Source organism: Scophthalmus maximus, chromosome 14, assembly GCF_022379125.1.
Source record: "Scophthalmus maximus strain ysfricsl-2021 chromosome 14, ASM2237912v1, whole genome shotgun sequence".
NCBI classification, from domain to species: Eukaryota; Metazoa; Chordata; class Actinopteri; order Pleuronectiformes; family Scophthalmidae; genus Scophthalmus; species Scophthalmus maximus.
Window position 1 is genome coordinate 22,043,597 of NC_061528.1, and position 14,563 is coordinate 22,058,159.

Sequence of the window (14,563 nt, forward strand, 5' to 3'; positions counted from 1 at the left end):
TATGAGGAATCTAAATATAAAAAACTGTTGGGGTTTTTTTGCAGATGGATGAAAGGATCAGTTGAAAGGAAACGGTTGCAGCAGTTGTTGGTTCAAAGAGGAAGGACTATGCATTTCATTCAAAAAATAAAAAGAGTAGGTGTTGTAAGAAAGGGAAAGGGAATGGAAAAGGAGACATACATGAGTAAGAATGGTACACAGTAATACCCAACAGTACACTTCCAAATATCCAAATGTTTTTTTGTGATCGTTGCCAGGTGTTCGAAACTACAGAGCATGAACTAGTCAACAGTAGGAAATATAATAACAAGAAAAAGAACAAGTAGTAGTAGTTTGCGCTTCGTCCACTTGAGGGCAGCACCACCTCTCACGCGCTGCTGATCTACTGCATTTACACGGAAGAAGAAGATTCCGGGGCAACAGCTAGGCATCAACATGCCTACTGCTGTGATGATGGAGGAAAACTATGACAAATTGTTAGAGCAGTGTGAAGCTCAAGAGCTCGAGGTGAGGAATTCACATGTTCGTGTTCCAGCGCCGTTTGTCTGACGGACGTTCGGTCTCTGAAGGCGTTGTAGTTTCTGACCGCCGGTTAGGGTCTGACCAGTGTATGCTAACGCTGTAGCTAAACAGCTAGCCGGTCTGATGCTACTTTTACTTTGCAGCACTGTAACATTAATGTACACCTAAAGATTTTTTTTTTCTCAAATAAATGAATGTTCGTTCATGCGATCGTTGCAATTAAAGTGTCTTCAATCGAACGAAGGTGTTAACACGGTAACTAGCGTTGCTGGGCGCTACTAGCATGTAGCGGGTAGCTAGTTAGCCAGATATGGAGATAGACTTGCTGTGTTGGTGAAACATAACCATAATTAATACTGCAGTATTATTTCACTTATGACCTCATAACTGCGTGGCGTCAGGTAACTTTGGGACTCACCACTCACACCCGTTAGTACAGTTCTAAGTGAGCAGTGCTAGGACGTTAGCCGAAGCTAAAGGGACACAGCAGCTAACTGAGTGCACACCAGTGAGTCCAGTCTGCAGCTGATGGTAATGGCGATGTGGTTCTCACAGAGCGCCACGTGGATCATTTGTGGACGTTCCAGACGGCTTTGCATCTGTGCTCATTTAATGTCCACCTCTCTGATATGACTCTGCTCTGTGGTTATTCCCTGCAGGCTCCAGGGGGCATCGCAACACCTCAGGTCTACGCTCAGCTGCTGTCCCTCTATTTACTTCACAATGACATGTAAGTCCGCCCTGTGTCTGCGTGCCTGTCCTCAGTGTCCGACGATGACGTGTGGCCGGTGTGATCCCTTTGCTGCTCTCAGATTGTGCTTCAAAGCAAATCGATATGAAGTGTTATGAAGTAATATCATTATCTTAAAAGATAACCTGACAATCAGAGTGGATGCTGTTTTTCCCCTATCCAGATATTCTCATATGTGTATACGTAGTAGTAGTAAAGTCATTCATTACAGCACATCGTTGTTGTGATCACTCATCGCCCTGTAAGTGGTACAGCTGAAGTACACATTCAGGCGTTATCGCTATTAAATGTTTTTAACATTATAAGTCAAATCTACGGTGGCCCTGGGAGCTCACAGCACTGCAACCTAAGAAAAACACATGCAAATAGACAAGACACAAGCAAATTAAGAAAACAACTTCATCAATTTTGACAACACATGCATTAAGAAAAAGCGCCTTTACAGCGCTGTGAGTCAAAATCCGCGGCAACAACATGCCTGCCCAGACGTGTGCTTCACTCTAAAGTGTCCTCTGGAAACACGTCCGTTTCCTTGCGGTCTTTCCTGCGCTTTTTCTTAATGTGTTGTGTTGCGGTGTTTGCAGCGCATTTTTCTAAATGCTGCGCATGTGTTGTCAAATTGATGACAATTGTTTTCTTAATTTGCTTGTGCTTTGTCTGTTTGCATATTTTCTCAAGTTGCAGTGCTGTGAGCTCTCAGGGCCACTGTACAAATCCCACACAAAAGCCATAGCTTACAAGTGAAAGGACATTGCTTCCTGGTGTTGTGAAAAAACAGTAATAACCTGAGGGGTTGCAGTCAGCAGGAACAACAGCGGTTTGAAATATTCTCTTTGTTATTAAATACGTGTGTAGCAAACTACAGCAGGTCGCTTTAAGTCTGTTCATCATGCTTAACCCCGTCTTCTGCTGCTGCCTACACAACAACAAACTTGTGTCCATGTGCGTCCAACAGGAATAATGCCAGGTATCTATGGAAGAGGGTTCCCCAGGCGATAAAATCGGTAAGCATGTTTAAATACACGTAGACACAGAATTACTGCTGAGACCTGTTTCATTATGATACGTGTGACTGTCCTGCTTTGAATGCATCATGTTTAGTCCTGAATTAACACAGTTTACACCTCCACAAATATCTCTGCTCAGAAACCTAGCTCAACAGTAGACGAATAGTAACCTGTTATTTGTAACATCAGCAAATTATGTCTTGTAGGGCTGCAACTAACGATTATTTCCATTATAAAATGTCGATCCTGTTTCCCAAAAATCCAACATTATGTTTTGTTTTGTCCACACACCAAAGCAATTCAGTTTACTGTCATAGAGGAGCAAAGAAACCAGAAAATATTCTAATTTAAGAAGCTGAAATCACAGAATTTTTACCTTTTACCTTCAGAAAAACGAATTGATATTAATTGATTATCAAAATAGTTGCCCATTCATTTAGTAGTCAATTACTAATCAATTAATTGTTTCAGCTCTAGTGTATTGAATTTATAACTGCATGAATGTTGGCATTTCTAAATTGTAGCAAACTATACCTGTACTGTCTCACACACACTGACACTGTGTCTTCTGAGGCAACCACAGGTGCTTTAGATTTGTCTTATGACTGTCAACTGTCCAACAAATAATGTTGATGACACTTTTTTTGTCACATACTCGCATACCATCAGTGTGTGTGTGTTAGAGAAGCACTATGTATAGATCTAGTGCTGTAAGAATGTGTGTGTGAGTGGTTGAGTGTGACCTTGAGGGTTTGTTAAAACCAGAAAGGTGCCATTTACTACAGTGCATTTACTGCCCATTTTAGTCATAGATCTGCTTATTCAGAATGGACAGGACCATTAAAAAAAATGAAACCAATGCCATCTTGTAGCTGTTATTTTTAAACCCCGGTATCTAATTTCCCATTTTTGGGGTTTTAATGGTTAAAGGAGACAATTTTTTTTTTTAAAGGAGACAATTTAAAAAAAAAAAAAATTAGTCCAATTTTAGCAAAAATACGGCTGCAATGTATGCAAACACATACTATGGAAACAATATTACCCAAATAATGTAAACGCGTTGACACTGACTTTCATGTGTAACAATGCCAGGTCAACAAAATAACTTTAGTAACTTTGGATTAGCTGCAGTAGGTCTCTCTGCTCCTGGAACTGAATGTTGCTTCAATCTATTTGTAGAATGAGCCAAAATGTCAGTGTGTCCCTGTCCCCCAAATCAAGCCTTTGAAAGCTTTGTGACATATGACTCATCATGTTGTTGCTACAATTCAAAAAATGCAAACCATTGTTTGTTGTTGTTCGTCTTTTAGACAACATCTATCTCTCAGCCATAATATTCTCCCTCAATATCGGATCGATTACAAAAACTTTGTCCTCATTCATCATTAAGACCCAAAAAGATGGGAACATAGGGCCCAGGTTTAAAACATACCGAAATCACTTTCAAGTATTTTTGGGCGTGCCGGCTGTTTACAGTCGAATGAATACCACTGACTTGCCAAATGTAGCATACTAATAGATTTTGAAATGCTTCTCCACATTTTTATACAGGCAAACCCTGAATTAACAGCTATCTGGGCTGTTGGCCAGCGCATTTGGCAGCGGGACTTTCCCGGGATCTACACGACAATCGCAGCTTACCAATGGACAGAGAATATTCTTCCGGTCATGGAGGCCCTTAGAGGTAACCAACAGAAATCCTGTCTCGTTGAACCTTTCAGCCTCATCACTATTACATGTCACAAATGTAATTAATACAAATAATATTTATATGCGATACACATTTATCTCTGGACACACCGCGTTGAAATTCCCTATAGGGATGTTAAAGTGAATTAAATATCTACTGAATCATTCAGAACAAACTGAACACCGCTCTAGCTACGATGCAGCTGAACGGAAGGGAAATTAATCGTGTTGAAAAGAATTAACAGAGCGATTCTCACAGGGACATCAATCAATCAAACTTTATTTATACAGCACTTTTCATACAAAAAAAAGGTGCTTCACATACAATGAAATGCAACACAAAAAGATATTTGCAATGTGGAAAAAACTAGAAGCAGAGTTACAGAAGACTAAAGCTCAGTAAAAAGTAAATAAGAGGACGAAATAATACAATTCAGAGAAAAGTTGTATCAGGGTTAATATAATATATTATTAAAAGGAGAGTAAATAAATAAAAGAAATAAGATTAAATTAAATTAAGCCTACATAAATGAAATTAATATTTGCCCTCATGCTCACAAATGTGGGGGCTTTCGTACCATGTGACGGTTCCCTTGTGCAAGAGCGTAAACACAACTTCTCTCGATGTTTACGGTATTTGGTGTCGATCTGCCGTGGATGCTGACGTACAGTGTGTCATAAGACACTTGGGCAACACGGGATGATGTAATTGATGGTGAGTGTGTGGGAATTTAGAGCTTTTTAATCTAAATTCACCCAAATACAAAGTTTTTATTAATGTAATTAAGTTCTCATAAGCACATGAAGTGTTATTGGCCGGCTGAAAAATTTACTGCGTGTTTCTCCCTTTCATTCTCACCGTTTCCTGTCTCCTTCACTGTATTGTCTAAATAAAGGCTAAATTACAACAACAAAAAACTAAAACAGCATCATTCCATCACTTGTGTAAAAGTAACATTTTCTGTTATCTAAATAACCAGTGACTCAAACAACTGGGAAGTCCAAACAGCTTTTTTTCCTTAAACGTGCCATAACTATTCCAATTAGAAAAGTACCACAGCTCACATTCATTTCTTACATTTGAAAATCATTTACCAGCAAATGGATCGTATTTTTTAAAAATAAATAAGGAATGTCCAAAACATAATGCTATCAGGGGTTTAATAAAGATACAATTAATCATCAATCAGTCCATTGACTTTTCATACAATGATTTCAAGATTATATGAAGATCATTGACGTTCAGGTTATATGACTGGAAGACTTGGTACATGACACCAAATTCCGAAGAAAACGTGGTAACAACAACAACAACAACTCAGTCACAGGATGTTGACATTGACTTGTTTACCATTTGGATGGAGCTCCCTCTCTCAGGTAATGCTCCTCTGAGACTCTCACGTGGCCCTGTTTGTCTCTGCTCTGCCCAACACTTGTGTCCCTGTTAGAAGGGACACGCTGCCCACTGCAGCATGTGACACATGCTACAGCTGGGAGGAGGGGGCCATTTCTCTGAAAAGATCCAGGGCCGGCAAGCGGACAGGAATGTGTGCTATGGTTGGTCAAAGAGATTGGGTGTCACCAGCTGACAGGGGCTGGTATAAAGGACAGAGCTGCTAGCTCTCCACCAGAACAGATAGCAGCATTATCACAAGTAACACTCAAGAGACGTTGGCAGTCTGCCCTCGACTTTTCTGGCTTTTTGAAATCATCAGAGAGTGAACCTTTCTGGAAATTAGGAAATTTACTGGTCCAGCTGTTGGCAGAGACTTTTAAGCAATGGACGTCCAGAGGACAGGAACTATGGTTCGGCCCCCGAGCCCCATGGATAGCCTGGAGAAGCAGCTGAGCTGCCCCATCTGCCTGGAAATGTTCACCAAACCTGTGGTCATCCTGCCCTGCCAGCACAACTTGTGCCGCACTTGTGCTAGTGATCTCTACGACTCCCGCAACCCATACCGCTTCTCTGGTGGCGTCTTCCGATGTCCCACTTGTCGGTTTGAAGTCGTGCTCGACCGCCACGGCGTGCATGGGCTCCAACGCAACCTGTTGGTAGAAAATATTATTGACATCTACAAGCAGCAGCAAGAAGGCAGTGGCAGTGGAAGTACAGAAACCACCCTGAAGCCTAAAGAATCCAAAGAACCAATGTGCCAAGAACACGAAGATGAGAGAATCAACATCTATTGCAAGACCTGCCAAGTACCCACCTGCTCCATGTGCAAAGTGTTTGGTCAACACAAGGACTGTGAGGTGGCCCCTCTAGCAAATGTTTACCAGACCCAGAAAGGAGAATTGAGTAATGCTATTGATACCCTGGTGGCCAGCAATGGCCGCCTGCAGGCACTGCTCAATCAGATGGAAGACGCCTGCCGCGCCGTGCAGGAGAATGCTCAGTGTGCTAAGCAGGGATTAGCTGAGAGCTTTGACTTGCTGTATGCTGTCCTTGAAGAGCGCAAGACCATTCTACTAGAGCAGATCGGTAAAGAGCAAGATGAGAAGGTGGCAGCTCTCCGGGCCCTGGCCCAACGTTATGGTGAACGATTGCAGGCCAGTTCAGAGCTCACAGACTCGGCCGTGAGAGCACTGGAGCAGAGTGGGGCTGCTGAGTTCCTATTGGCCTCCAAGGGCCTCATCACGCAGACCAAGGACGCAGCTAAAAGTTCACTGGGGGAGGAGAGGCCTGAGCCGGGCTTCGAGAAGATGGACCACTTCACTTTGTCCACAGAGCATGTTGAGGCAGTCCTGGCAAAGATGGCGTTCGGGGTGTGTGACGAAGAGGAATTTGAAGATGCAGAGGAGGAAGAGGAGGAGGAGGAGGAAGAAGAGGAGGAAGAGGAAGAAGAGGAGTAGGAATATTGACAATACAAAATGGTTATGGACTTGTAGGAAATGCACAGACTGCATTTGACGTTGAACAAAATATAAGGTTACATTGCTTGTGGGCTGGTTGTGGCTTGCCCTTATTTTTCTTCCTATTTTTTCAGTGCAATATTTAATGTCAGTGTATCCGTACCTTTTTTTTTATACTTTTGTACTTCTAAACCAACGAAATGGTGAAATAGGGTAGATGAATGTAAAGAATACCTGAAAATGGCTTACACATCACTCACATGTAGCTTTTGACAATAGTTGTGTCAGTATTTTTCTCATGTTGTCTAAGTTTGTGTTGTTCTTTAATTGAATGTTGAAATAAAGCTGCATGAAGTGAAGCATCTGTTTTCTCTATCGCAAAGCCTAAACTATACCGGGGAGCATACAAAGGAAGAAATGTGAAGACCCTGTATCATTTTAGTCTTATATAGATGTTTCTCTGAGTTGTTCCACCAAAATATTCGTGCTGCTCTTACTTGGCAATGGACTGTATTTAAAAATAAAAAGCCCTTGCCACATCCTGTCTGCTTTGCCTTTGCCGGTGAAAAGTGGGGGCTATTTTTAAGTGGTGAGAGGGTGAGAAATGATAGCGGCCCCTGGAATAGACTGAGAGAAGGAGAGACCAGGTCCTGTTTCTCCTCCATAAAATCCCACCCTCCCACTCATGGACGCCTTGCTCAGCAGCTCCAACCCAACACGGACGTGTCAGAAGGGCACACTAAAGAGAGACCGGTCCAGTTGCCACGGGAGTCATCTCCTAACGGTCAGGGGGCCATGGTAAAAATACACGTCTGCCAGGGTGCCGGATTACAATAAAGCCCCTTGAGATGACCTGCTTGGCTGTGTCGAGCGCTCGCTCATTGCCTAATTTCTTTTCCAACATGCAGACAGTCGGGTGCAACAAAGTTGTTCTGACACAAGAAGCAGTTTGTAAGAGTCTGAGTCATTTTTATCAGATGGGACTTCAATGCTAACTACAGAGGAAGACCATTCACTTTGTCTTTTTTGTCATTTGTTAGCAATGAGTCACCACAATGACAAAACAATAGTTTTTAATCCACATTTTTTCTTTAACCACACAGCTAAAATATGTTATTTAAATCTTCATAGTGTCTCATTGAGAAAAGCAAACGTTACTCTGCAACATAACTTTGATTGAAATTAGAACCCGGCAGATATGGGTTTTTTCTGGGGCCAATTATGTTTTTTTATACAACAATACAACAAAATCTATACAACTTTAATTAAGTTCTGCTGAAGTTATATAAAAGTAAATGCCAACACCAACATGTCTGTGAGAGGCTCAGTAACTGGTCGGGCTGTAATAAAAATCATAACAGAATAGGTCACATTCTAACTTCATACACAATTGATACATAAACCCTGCCTCAACCCATTTACCAAGTCAATGTTTTCAGCATTTCTACATCTTTGAATTGTTTAGCACAACAGTGCAATAACGGAGAACAGGAAGCCCCTCGGACAGAAGCATGGGAAAGCACTCCCGACTAGTCGGCAGCCGTCCCCTCACAGCTGTCTCTTCTCATCCATCCCACTTGTTGTTGTTACGGCTGCAACAGACTGTTGATACACATCAACCGTTGCTAGGCTATAAAACACAACAGACCCCGTCACTCTTCACCATCACTTCCTCAAACCGCAGCAGCGCCTCAAGTCGGGCGAGATAAACGGGGGCCGGAGCGTACGAACTGCACGCAATGTCCACGATTCACCTCGACTGCCGTGATTTAACAATATCTGTTGTGAAGTATTCCTTATCACGGAAAACTTTGATTTGTCGTTTAGTGTAGCTCACAAATAAATCACAATCAAAGGTTCCCTCCCAAAATGCCCCATTTCATTTTAAAGCCAACTCCAAGCAATCGAAGGCCTGCAAGAGATTTTGTTTGGACGAGCTTTGTTTAAATTTACAAAACCCAGACCGACTCCTGTGAAGAGTTTGTTAAACCCGGACTCACAGAATCGCTATAAACAAACCTTAAGATGGAACATTTGCAAGAACAGGAATGAGAAAGTAAAAGGCCTTTAGCATTTAGCTGACATTTTACCTAAACATACACATCTGTGACTGCCAATGATCGTTGCAGAGTCCGACCCCTGGTTTCAAAAACCCTTCACTCTGGATAATGAATTGCACACAGTGTGAAACCCCCAGAGCTGCTGTTGTTCTACACTTTGTTTACAAGAAACAAGATGTTAAAGTGACATAACGTACATGTTCAGTTCAGTACTGAAGGCACCTTAAATAGAACCGGAGCATGTGCTCCACATGTACATACGTGATATCAATGTCTCCGCTGTGTATGGATTGTTCACAGACAGCACACGGCAGAGGGCGTACAGCCTCGTGGCCCAGGCCTACACCTCCATCACGGCAGACGACTTTGCTGCCTTTGTGGGCTACTCTGTGGAGGAGGCAGTGAAGGGTAAGACTGGATGTACACGGCCTCATCACAGTCACTGTGTTGAAAGGATTCAATAAGATAAGAGTTTTGTAGTATTAAAACAAGAAAGCTACATGCAAGATAACTCATATATTGACAATCTTTCCCACTCTTCTCTTTGGCCGAAGGTGTGGTGAGCCAAGGCTGGCAAGCAGACCCCACGACCAGGATGGTGATGCCCAAAAAGCCCGGTAGGTGGCAGTATTGTGCCCATCATCAGCACACTGTTCTGTTGTCCAAACATTTTTTTCTCCCCGTGAGTAACCCTGTACCCAATCTCCTGCTGCTTTCCCCCCTAGATTTTATTAGCTGCACGTGGATTAAGGAGTCTCTTTTAATCTCATAGGTGGATTGATGACATTGTCCTTTTCCCAGAACCTGTTAAAGTTTTTGATTTGCTAAATCTCCAACTGTATTATGTCCATATTTCCAAAATTTTTCTTCAACTGCGTTCCCTTATTTTGTCCGAGTCTTTTAATCACGTCTTTGCGTGTCCTCAAATTAGGAGGTCACAGAATGATTCATCTGAATGCAAATAGTGGCAAGAGTGTGGTCTGTCTTCACTCTGTAATCTCGGACTGCTGAAGCATCTGCTGTGCACATGTTCAGCCCCTAGAAACGCTAACCCACTCACCATTAGTCCCCCCACCCCCCTCCACAGCGCCACTGGGACAAGCACATGGGGATTTTGGTTGGAGAGTGGCTCTCACACAGGAATTCTCCCTGGTTAACTGTAAAGGGTTGGATGTGTCGCGGTCACCCAGGAGAGTCTGTTGCTGGTGTTGTCAAAGTGTCATGTCATGGGACAACAGCCAGACGAACCCTGAGACCGTGCTGAGTCTCTGAGCGAGAACACGTGGGCTGGAGAGATGTAAGAAGATCGATGGCACTTGGCGCAGTGAGGAATCCCCTTCTGACTAAACTTCTCCCCCCGTCTCTCCCTCCTCTACTCCCTCTCAACAGATCCTCCTCCTGTCTCACTGGTTCCGAACGAGCAGCAGTTGGCAAGACTGACTGACTACGTGGCTTTTCTCGAGAACTGATAACCCACCTTGACCACTGCCACCTTTCTTCGCCCGCTTGGTACTTGAGGGAGGACAGGTTCGGATAGACACTTCCTCCATCCTACTTCCTGGGCAAAGTCCCGCTCCCTGGTAAAGACGTACCAACGACACACCCATCATCTTGCATGAGTGCTGCGAGCTCCTCTCTGAGACATACCTATTATGTTCACTGACTACGATAGCTCCCCCTGTTAATTCTTCTCCTAAAAAAATCATTATCTTTCAGACCACAATGTTGTATTTATATTTTGTGTGGACTTTGCAAGCCGTCTGCTCTCAAAGGAGGTATGAGGAAGTATACTTCACATCACTGTCGGTAATACAAATACAAAAAAAACATGTACAGTACATCCATTCTGTTTGAGCACTTAGTAGTGTCCTTGAAACGGGCGTCAGGTGACCGGAGTGTCCGAATGCCTGCATCATTGTGGAGTTCGGTCCTCAGAACTCATATTTTGAAGTTTATGTTTTGACTGGTGAATAAATATTTAGCTGTTTCTACTTTGGTATTCTTTGTATTTCTTTTTTTTTCCAGAGGACTGTTGCAGAGCTGTCCTCAATGAAGGTCGTTTAATAATATTTGGCCTTCAGGGTTTTTCCCATTTCACTTCTGTCCCATATTAAAACAAGTTAGCTTTTTTTTTTGAAAAAAAATGAAATGGTTTTCATCAGTTTAATCAGGCTGATGTAACATTGACCTTAGAGTCGTCGAAGTGTTGTGTTACGGCAGAGTGCAGAGCGACTTCACCGTCAGTGGCAGCGAGCGCACCACTTCCACATTGTCTCACCATTTCTTCAAAGTAAGAGTTCAAGTCATTATCATGTTATTGCGTACAAGAGGATGACACAGTCTAAATCTGTCATTTGATTGAACTAACATCACTGACAATTGATGGACATTTTATTTTTTAAAGGCTTATCTGGCTGCCATATGTTCTGTAACACTACAAAATAAAATTCTTGTGGGGTTTCTTTTTCCCCCCAGCCCCCTCTCCGTCCTGTCTAGAAGAAGATTATGAAACACAACGTATTTACTTAAAAGTTAATTGATCTCCGCTGGAGCTTGATATTAGATTTAGTTTGAAATTGCGTACATCAGGTCCATTCTGTGCTCGTTTGATGTGGTGAGGAACTCATTTCTTTCATCACATTGTTTGGTTTTCAGCTTCAGACATTGCACAGCGGTGTCGACTGGTGACCTCATATCAGTCTCTACATGTGATGTGTTTTCCCACCTGCTTTGTTTCAACTCAACGTGTGAATGTGCTCCAAAAGCATCTCGTTGGTTTAGTTTGCTCTTCGCTATTTATGGAGATGTCACCGCCTGTGTTGGTGCGTTCAACACGTGTTGGATCGTGGCCCATGTCCCGGCATGTGTAGAGGCAGCACGGGCCTGCTGACAGCGCCACACGCCGAGGCGGCGAGGAGGTAACTGACCCTGGTCCTGCTGCAGATCCCCACACTGTCCCCGCAGTAAATATGTACGTGCTGCCACATGTGCACATCTACATCTGCTGCACTCCTAAAACGCTGAGCCTGAATTAACCCTAAGTGCAAAACAAGATACATTTTGACTGTATGGTTGTTACCAACCTCGGTGTGGACGTGACGCTGTTTGGAAATCTGCGCAATAAACCACAACATCAAATGACATGGTCGGTCCGTACAGAATGCAGGCCGCAGCCATAGGTTGTGTGCGATGCAATAGGTGTTTAGAATGAATGATGAACACTTGCTAAATTGTTTGGTTCAGATTGCGCCTGAACACGGTAGAATTCAACTCATCAATCAATCACTAATCTGTTTCTCCCACGTCACAGTGATCTGAAGGCTTCAAGTCAGAAGCAACTGGACTTATAGGTTCTTGAAGATGTTGTCTATGGAATTGCATTATTAAGGAAAGGCAATTTCTGCCAGCGACAGCAAAGACGGATGAATGCTGAATCAAAATTATTAAATGATCAATTATTTAGGGTTTCGCCCTGTTTGTGTCTTATCTCAGCCTGAATGGAGCGTCGATCGGTTTGGTCTTTGTGGTAGAAAGTAACTGAGTACATTTACTTTACTATTTATATTCTATGTTACTGTAATACTTCTCATCCACTATGTTTAGGAATGATATATAGTGCTTTTGACTTCCTCGCAGATTATTAATACCTACACTTTTACCCCCGGCAGCTCACCTCCATCATTACAGCTCATGCACTGTATTTGAACTGCTTAAATTTCACAACCAACTGAAAAATGTGGGGTGTTGTAAAAACGTTGAGGCCCTTTTGTTGGTGGATATGATTGTGTCACTTTACTTTCTTCATAACTGAACCAATCAAACCGATCTCTGGACGAGATCGGTTTTGAGTTAACCAGTGAGGAAAATGAGTTGATTTGAGAAACCAGAGTTTGTGCCTTGCATGTGGATAGTAAATCCGTCTTTGCAGTCCGGTTGTGTTACCCTGTAAAAGCCTTTCAGACCACTAATGCTGGGTAACTTGATACACATGGATAAGGAACACTGGTCTGCAGAGCCATATGATACATAAAATATGTCGGGGCAGTGTTGGGAACCAGCTGGGAGAGGACTTTGAAGTGAGAACATGAGGTCATATTGTATATCCAGAATAGTCTCAATTTTTATTGCTCATGGTCCAGCACAAAGGTTAAATGCTTACATGCTGGTTCAATGAAGGAGGCCTGTTAAGATTCAGACGTTGTCTTTGGTGATTGTTTCTGCTCGTCCGATCCAGGCATGACCCGTTATCGCAGCCTCAAAAGTCAAACCTGTGTCCCTCAGAGGCGAGCGGCAGTGGCTACATGCTTCGGTCGAGGTTAAAGGTCATATCTTGATCTTCAACTCCACAAATGGCAACATTAACTGTCTAAACAATAGTCTCTGCTCACTGCTTTGTGCCGTCAAACACTAGTATGTGCTGCTCTGTAATGAATGACAGCCGCTGTTACAAAAATATTTGTCAGAACTAGACGCTCACCATTTCCTTTGTTGAGTTTGTTTCCACAATTTGCATCCAACGTGTTTACATGGCAGAAGTCTTTGTCATTCAGCTGACTCCAATCCAACCTGTTTCCCTTGAAGTGACTGAGGTCACTGTTTTGTCTTATTTGTACAATCCGCCATTTTTGTTTAGAGCGAGCTTGGACACAGACGGCAGATAATAATAATTCACATGAGGACTGAAGAGAGAGAGAGAGAAAAGTGAAGAGAAGCTATTTTAGAGAGGTTTGGACATCTTTTCTATTTCGTGTTTGTTATAGTGGTGGAAAAAACAGAGAACTCATGGGATTTCAACCAAGTCAGTGACCTCGTGCCTCTTACAGCTGGAAGTTCTCGTTGGTGAGGTCATTGTTTCCAGGGGTCAAAGGTCCCCTCTGCCTCACATCACGGAACGTGGCCGTGACGTGATGTGACACAGGAGCGCGGACTGACATCAGAAGGTTGTTGATAGTAATGCATCTACTGTGTGAGTAGTGTTTTATCAATGTCGCCGGTTAATGTGGAGCTACTTATAACTACTGTAGTTATGTTCCTCCAGTGGTTCCCAACCCAGGGTTGGGGCCTCCCGAAAAAGGTCACAAGATTAATATGTGGGGTCAAGACTGGAGGAGCCAGGGATCGAAACCATCGCCCTCCTGGTTGTTGGACTACCCTCTCTGTCTCCTGAGACACCGCCGCCCATACAACCACCAGTACACTACTTGAGTAGATGTACTTAGTGATCTATCACCCTGGCATCATGGCCTCTACAGCACAGATCAGACCTAGTATCAACATCCATCTCTGGTGATCACAAGTGGACAACTCCCTGGGCACCCAGGACGCAGCGGGGGCTCGCGTTTGAGATCCGATCCCTCAGACCACATTGGGAGGTGGTCTGGGACGCACGCGGCCACATTCTTTAAGCTGTGTGAGCGCAGATGTGTTCATTGAAAAAAGTCAGCTGACGTCCTCTGAGCCATCTCCCTCTAACATACTGTATGTTCTCTAACTCTCTGTCTCTCATGTGCAAAATACATTTACTCTCTCACTCGCACTCTCATCGTCGTCCTCAGGGTGTGTGAAGGTAAGGAGAGATGACAACTGTCCAACTTTCTGCTATGTCATATAAGACAATGTGATACTGTATACAATCGGATCGCATTGTGTTGGAAAACAATGCTCTCCGGATTTTTAATCTT

At 43.2% G+C, this 14,563-nt stretch overlaps 2 protein-coding genes across 2 annotated transcripts; both read left to right on the forward strand.

Annotated features, from left to right (window-relative positions):
* Nucleotides 1-353: 353 nt before the first annotated feature.
* On the forward strand, nt 354-10,873 carry cops8 (COP9 signalosome subunit 8). The gene is made up of 7 exons (XM_047337371.1): nt 354-507; nt 1,182-1,252; nt 2,229-2,277; nt 3,832-3,964; nt 9,183-9,290; nt 9,437-9,499; nt 10,272-10,873. The coding sequence occupies exons 1-7, from the start codon at nt 436-438 to the stop codon at nt 10,349-10,351; spliced, it is 576 nt and encodes a 191-aa protein (XP_047193327.1). The 5' UTR covers nt 354-435; the 3' UTR covers nt 10,352-10,873.
* On the forward strand, nt 3,980-7,360 carry trim63b (tripartite motif containing 63b). The gene has a single exon (XM_047337370.1). The coding sequence runs from the start codon at nt 5,749-5,751 to the stop codon at nt 6,820-6,822; it is 1,074 nt and encodes a 357-aa protein (XP_047193326.1). The 5' UTR covers nt 3,980-5,748; the 3' UTR covers nt 6,823-7,360.
* Nucleotides 10,874-14,563: the final 3,690 nt, after the last annotated feature.

Excerpts from the sequence above, each read along its gene's own strand:
- trim63b (XM_047337370.1), top strand. The coding sequence starts at position 5,749 with ATGGACGTCCAGAGGACAGGAACTATGGTTCGGCCCCCGAGCCCCATG.
- cops8 (XM_047337371.1), top strand. The coding sequence starts at position 436 with ATGCCTACTGCTGTGATGATGGAGGAAAACTATGACAAATTGTTAGAG. Across the intron at positions 1,253-2,228 it reads TATTTACTTCACAATGACAT|GAATAATGCCAGGTATCTAT; the intron begins GTAAGTCCGCCC and ends TGCGTCCAACAG. Across the intron at positions 9,500-10,271 it reads GGTGATGCCCAAAAAGCCCG|ATCCTCCTCCTGTCTCACTG; the intron begins GTAGGTGGCAGT and ends CCCTCTCAACAG.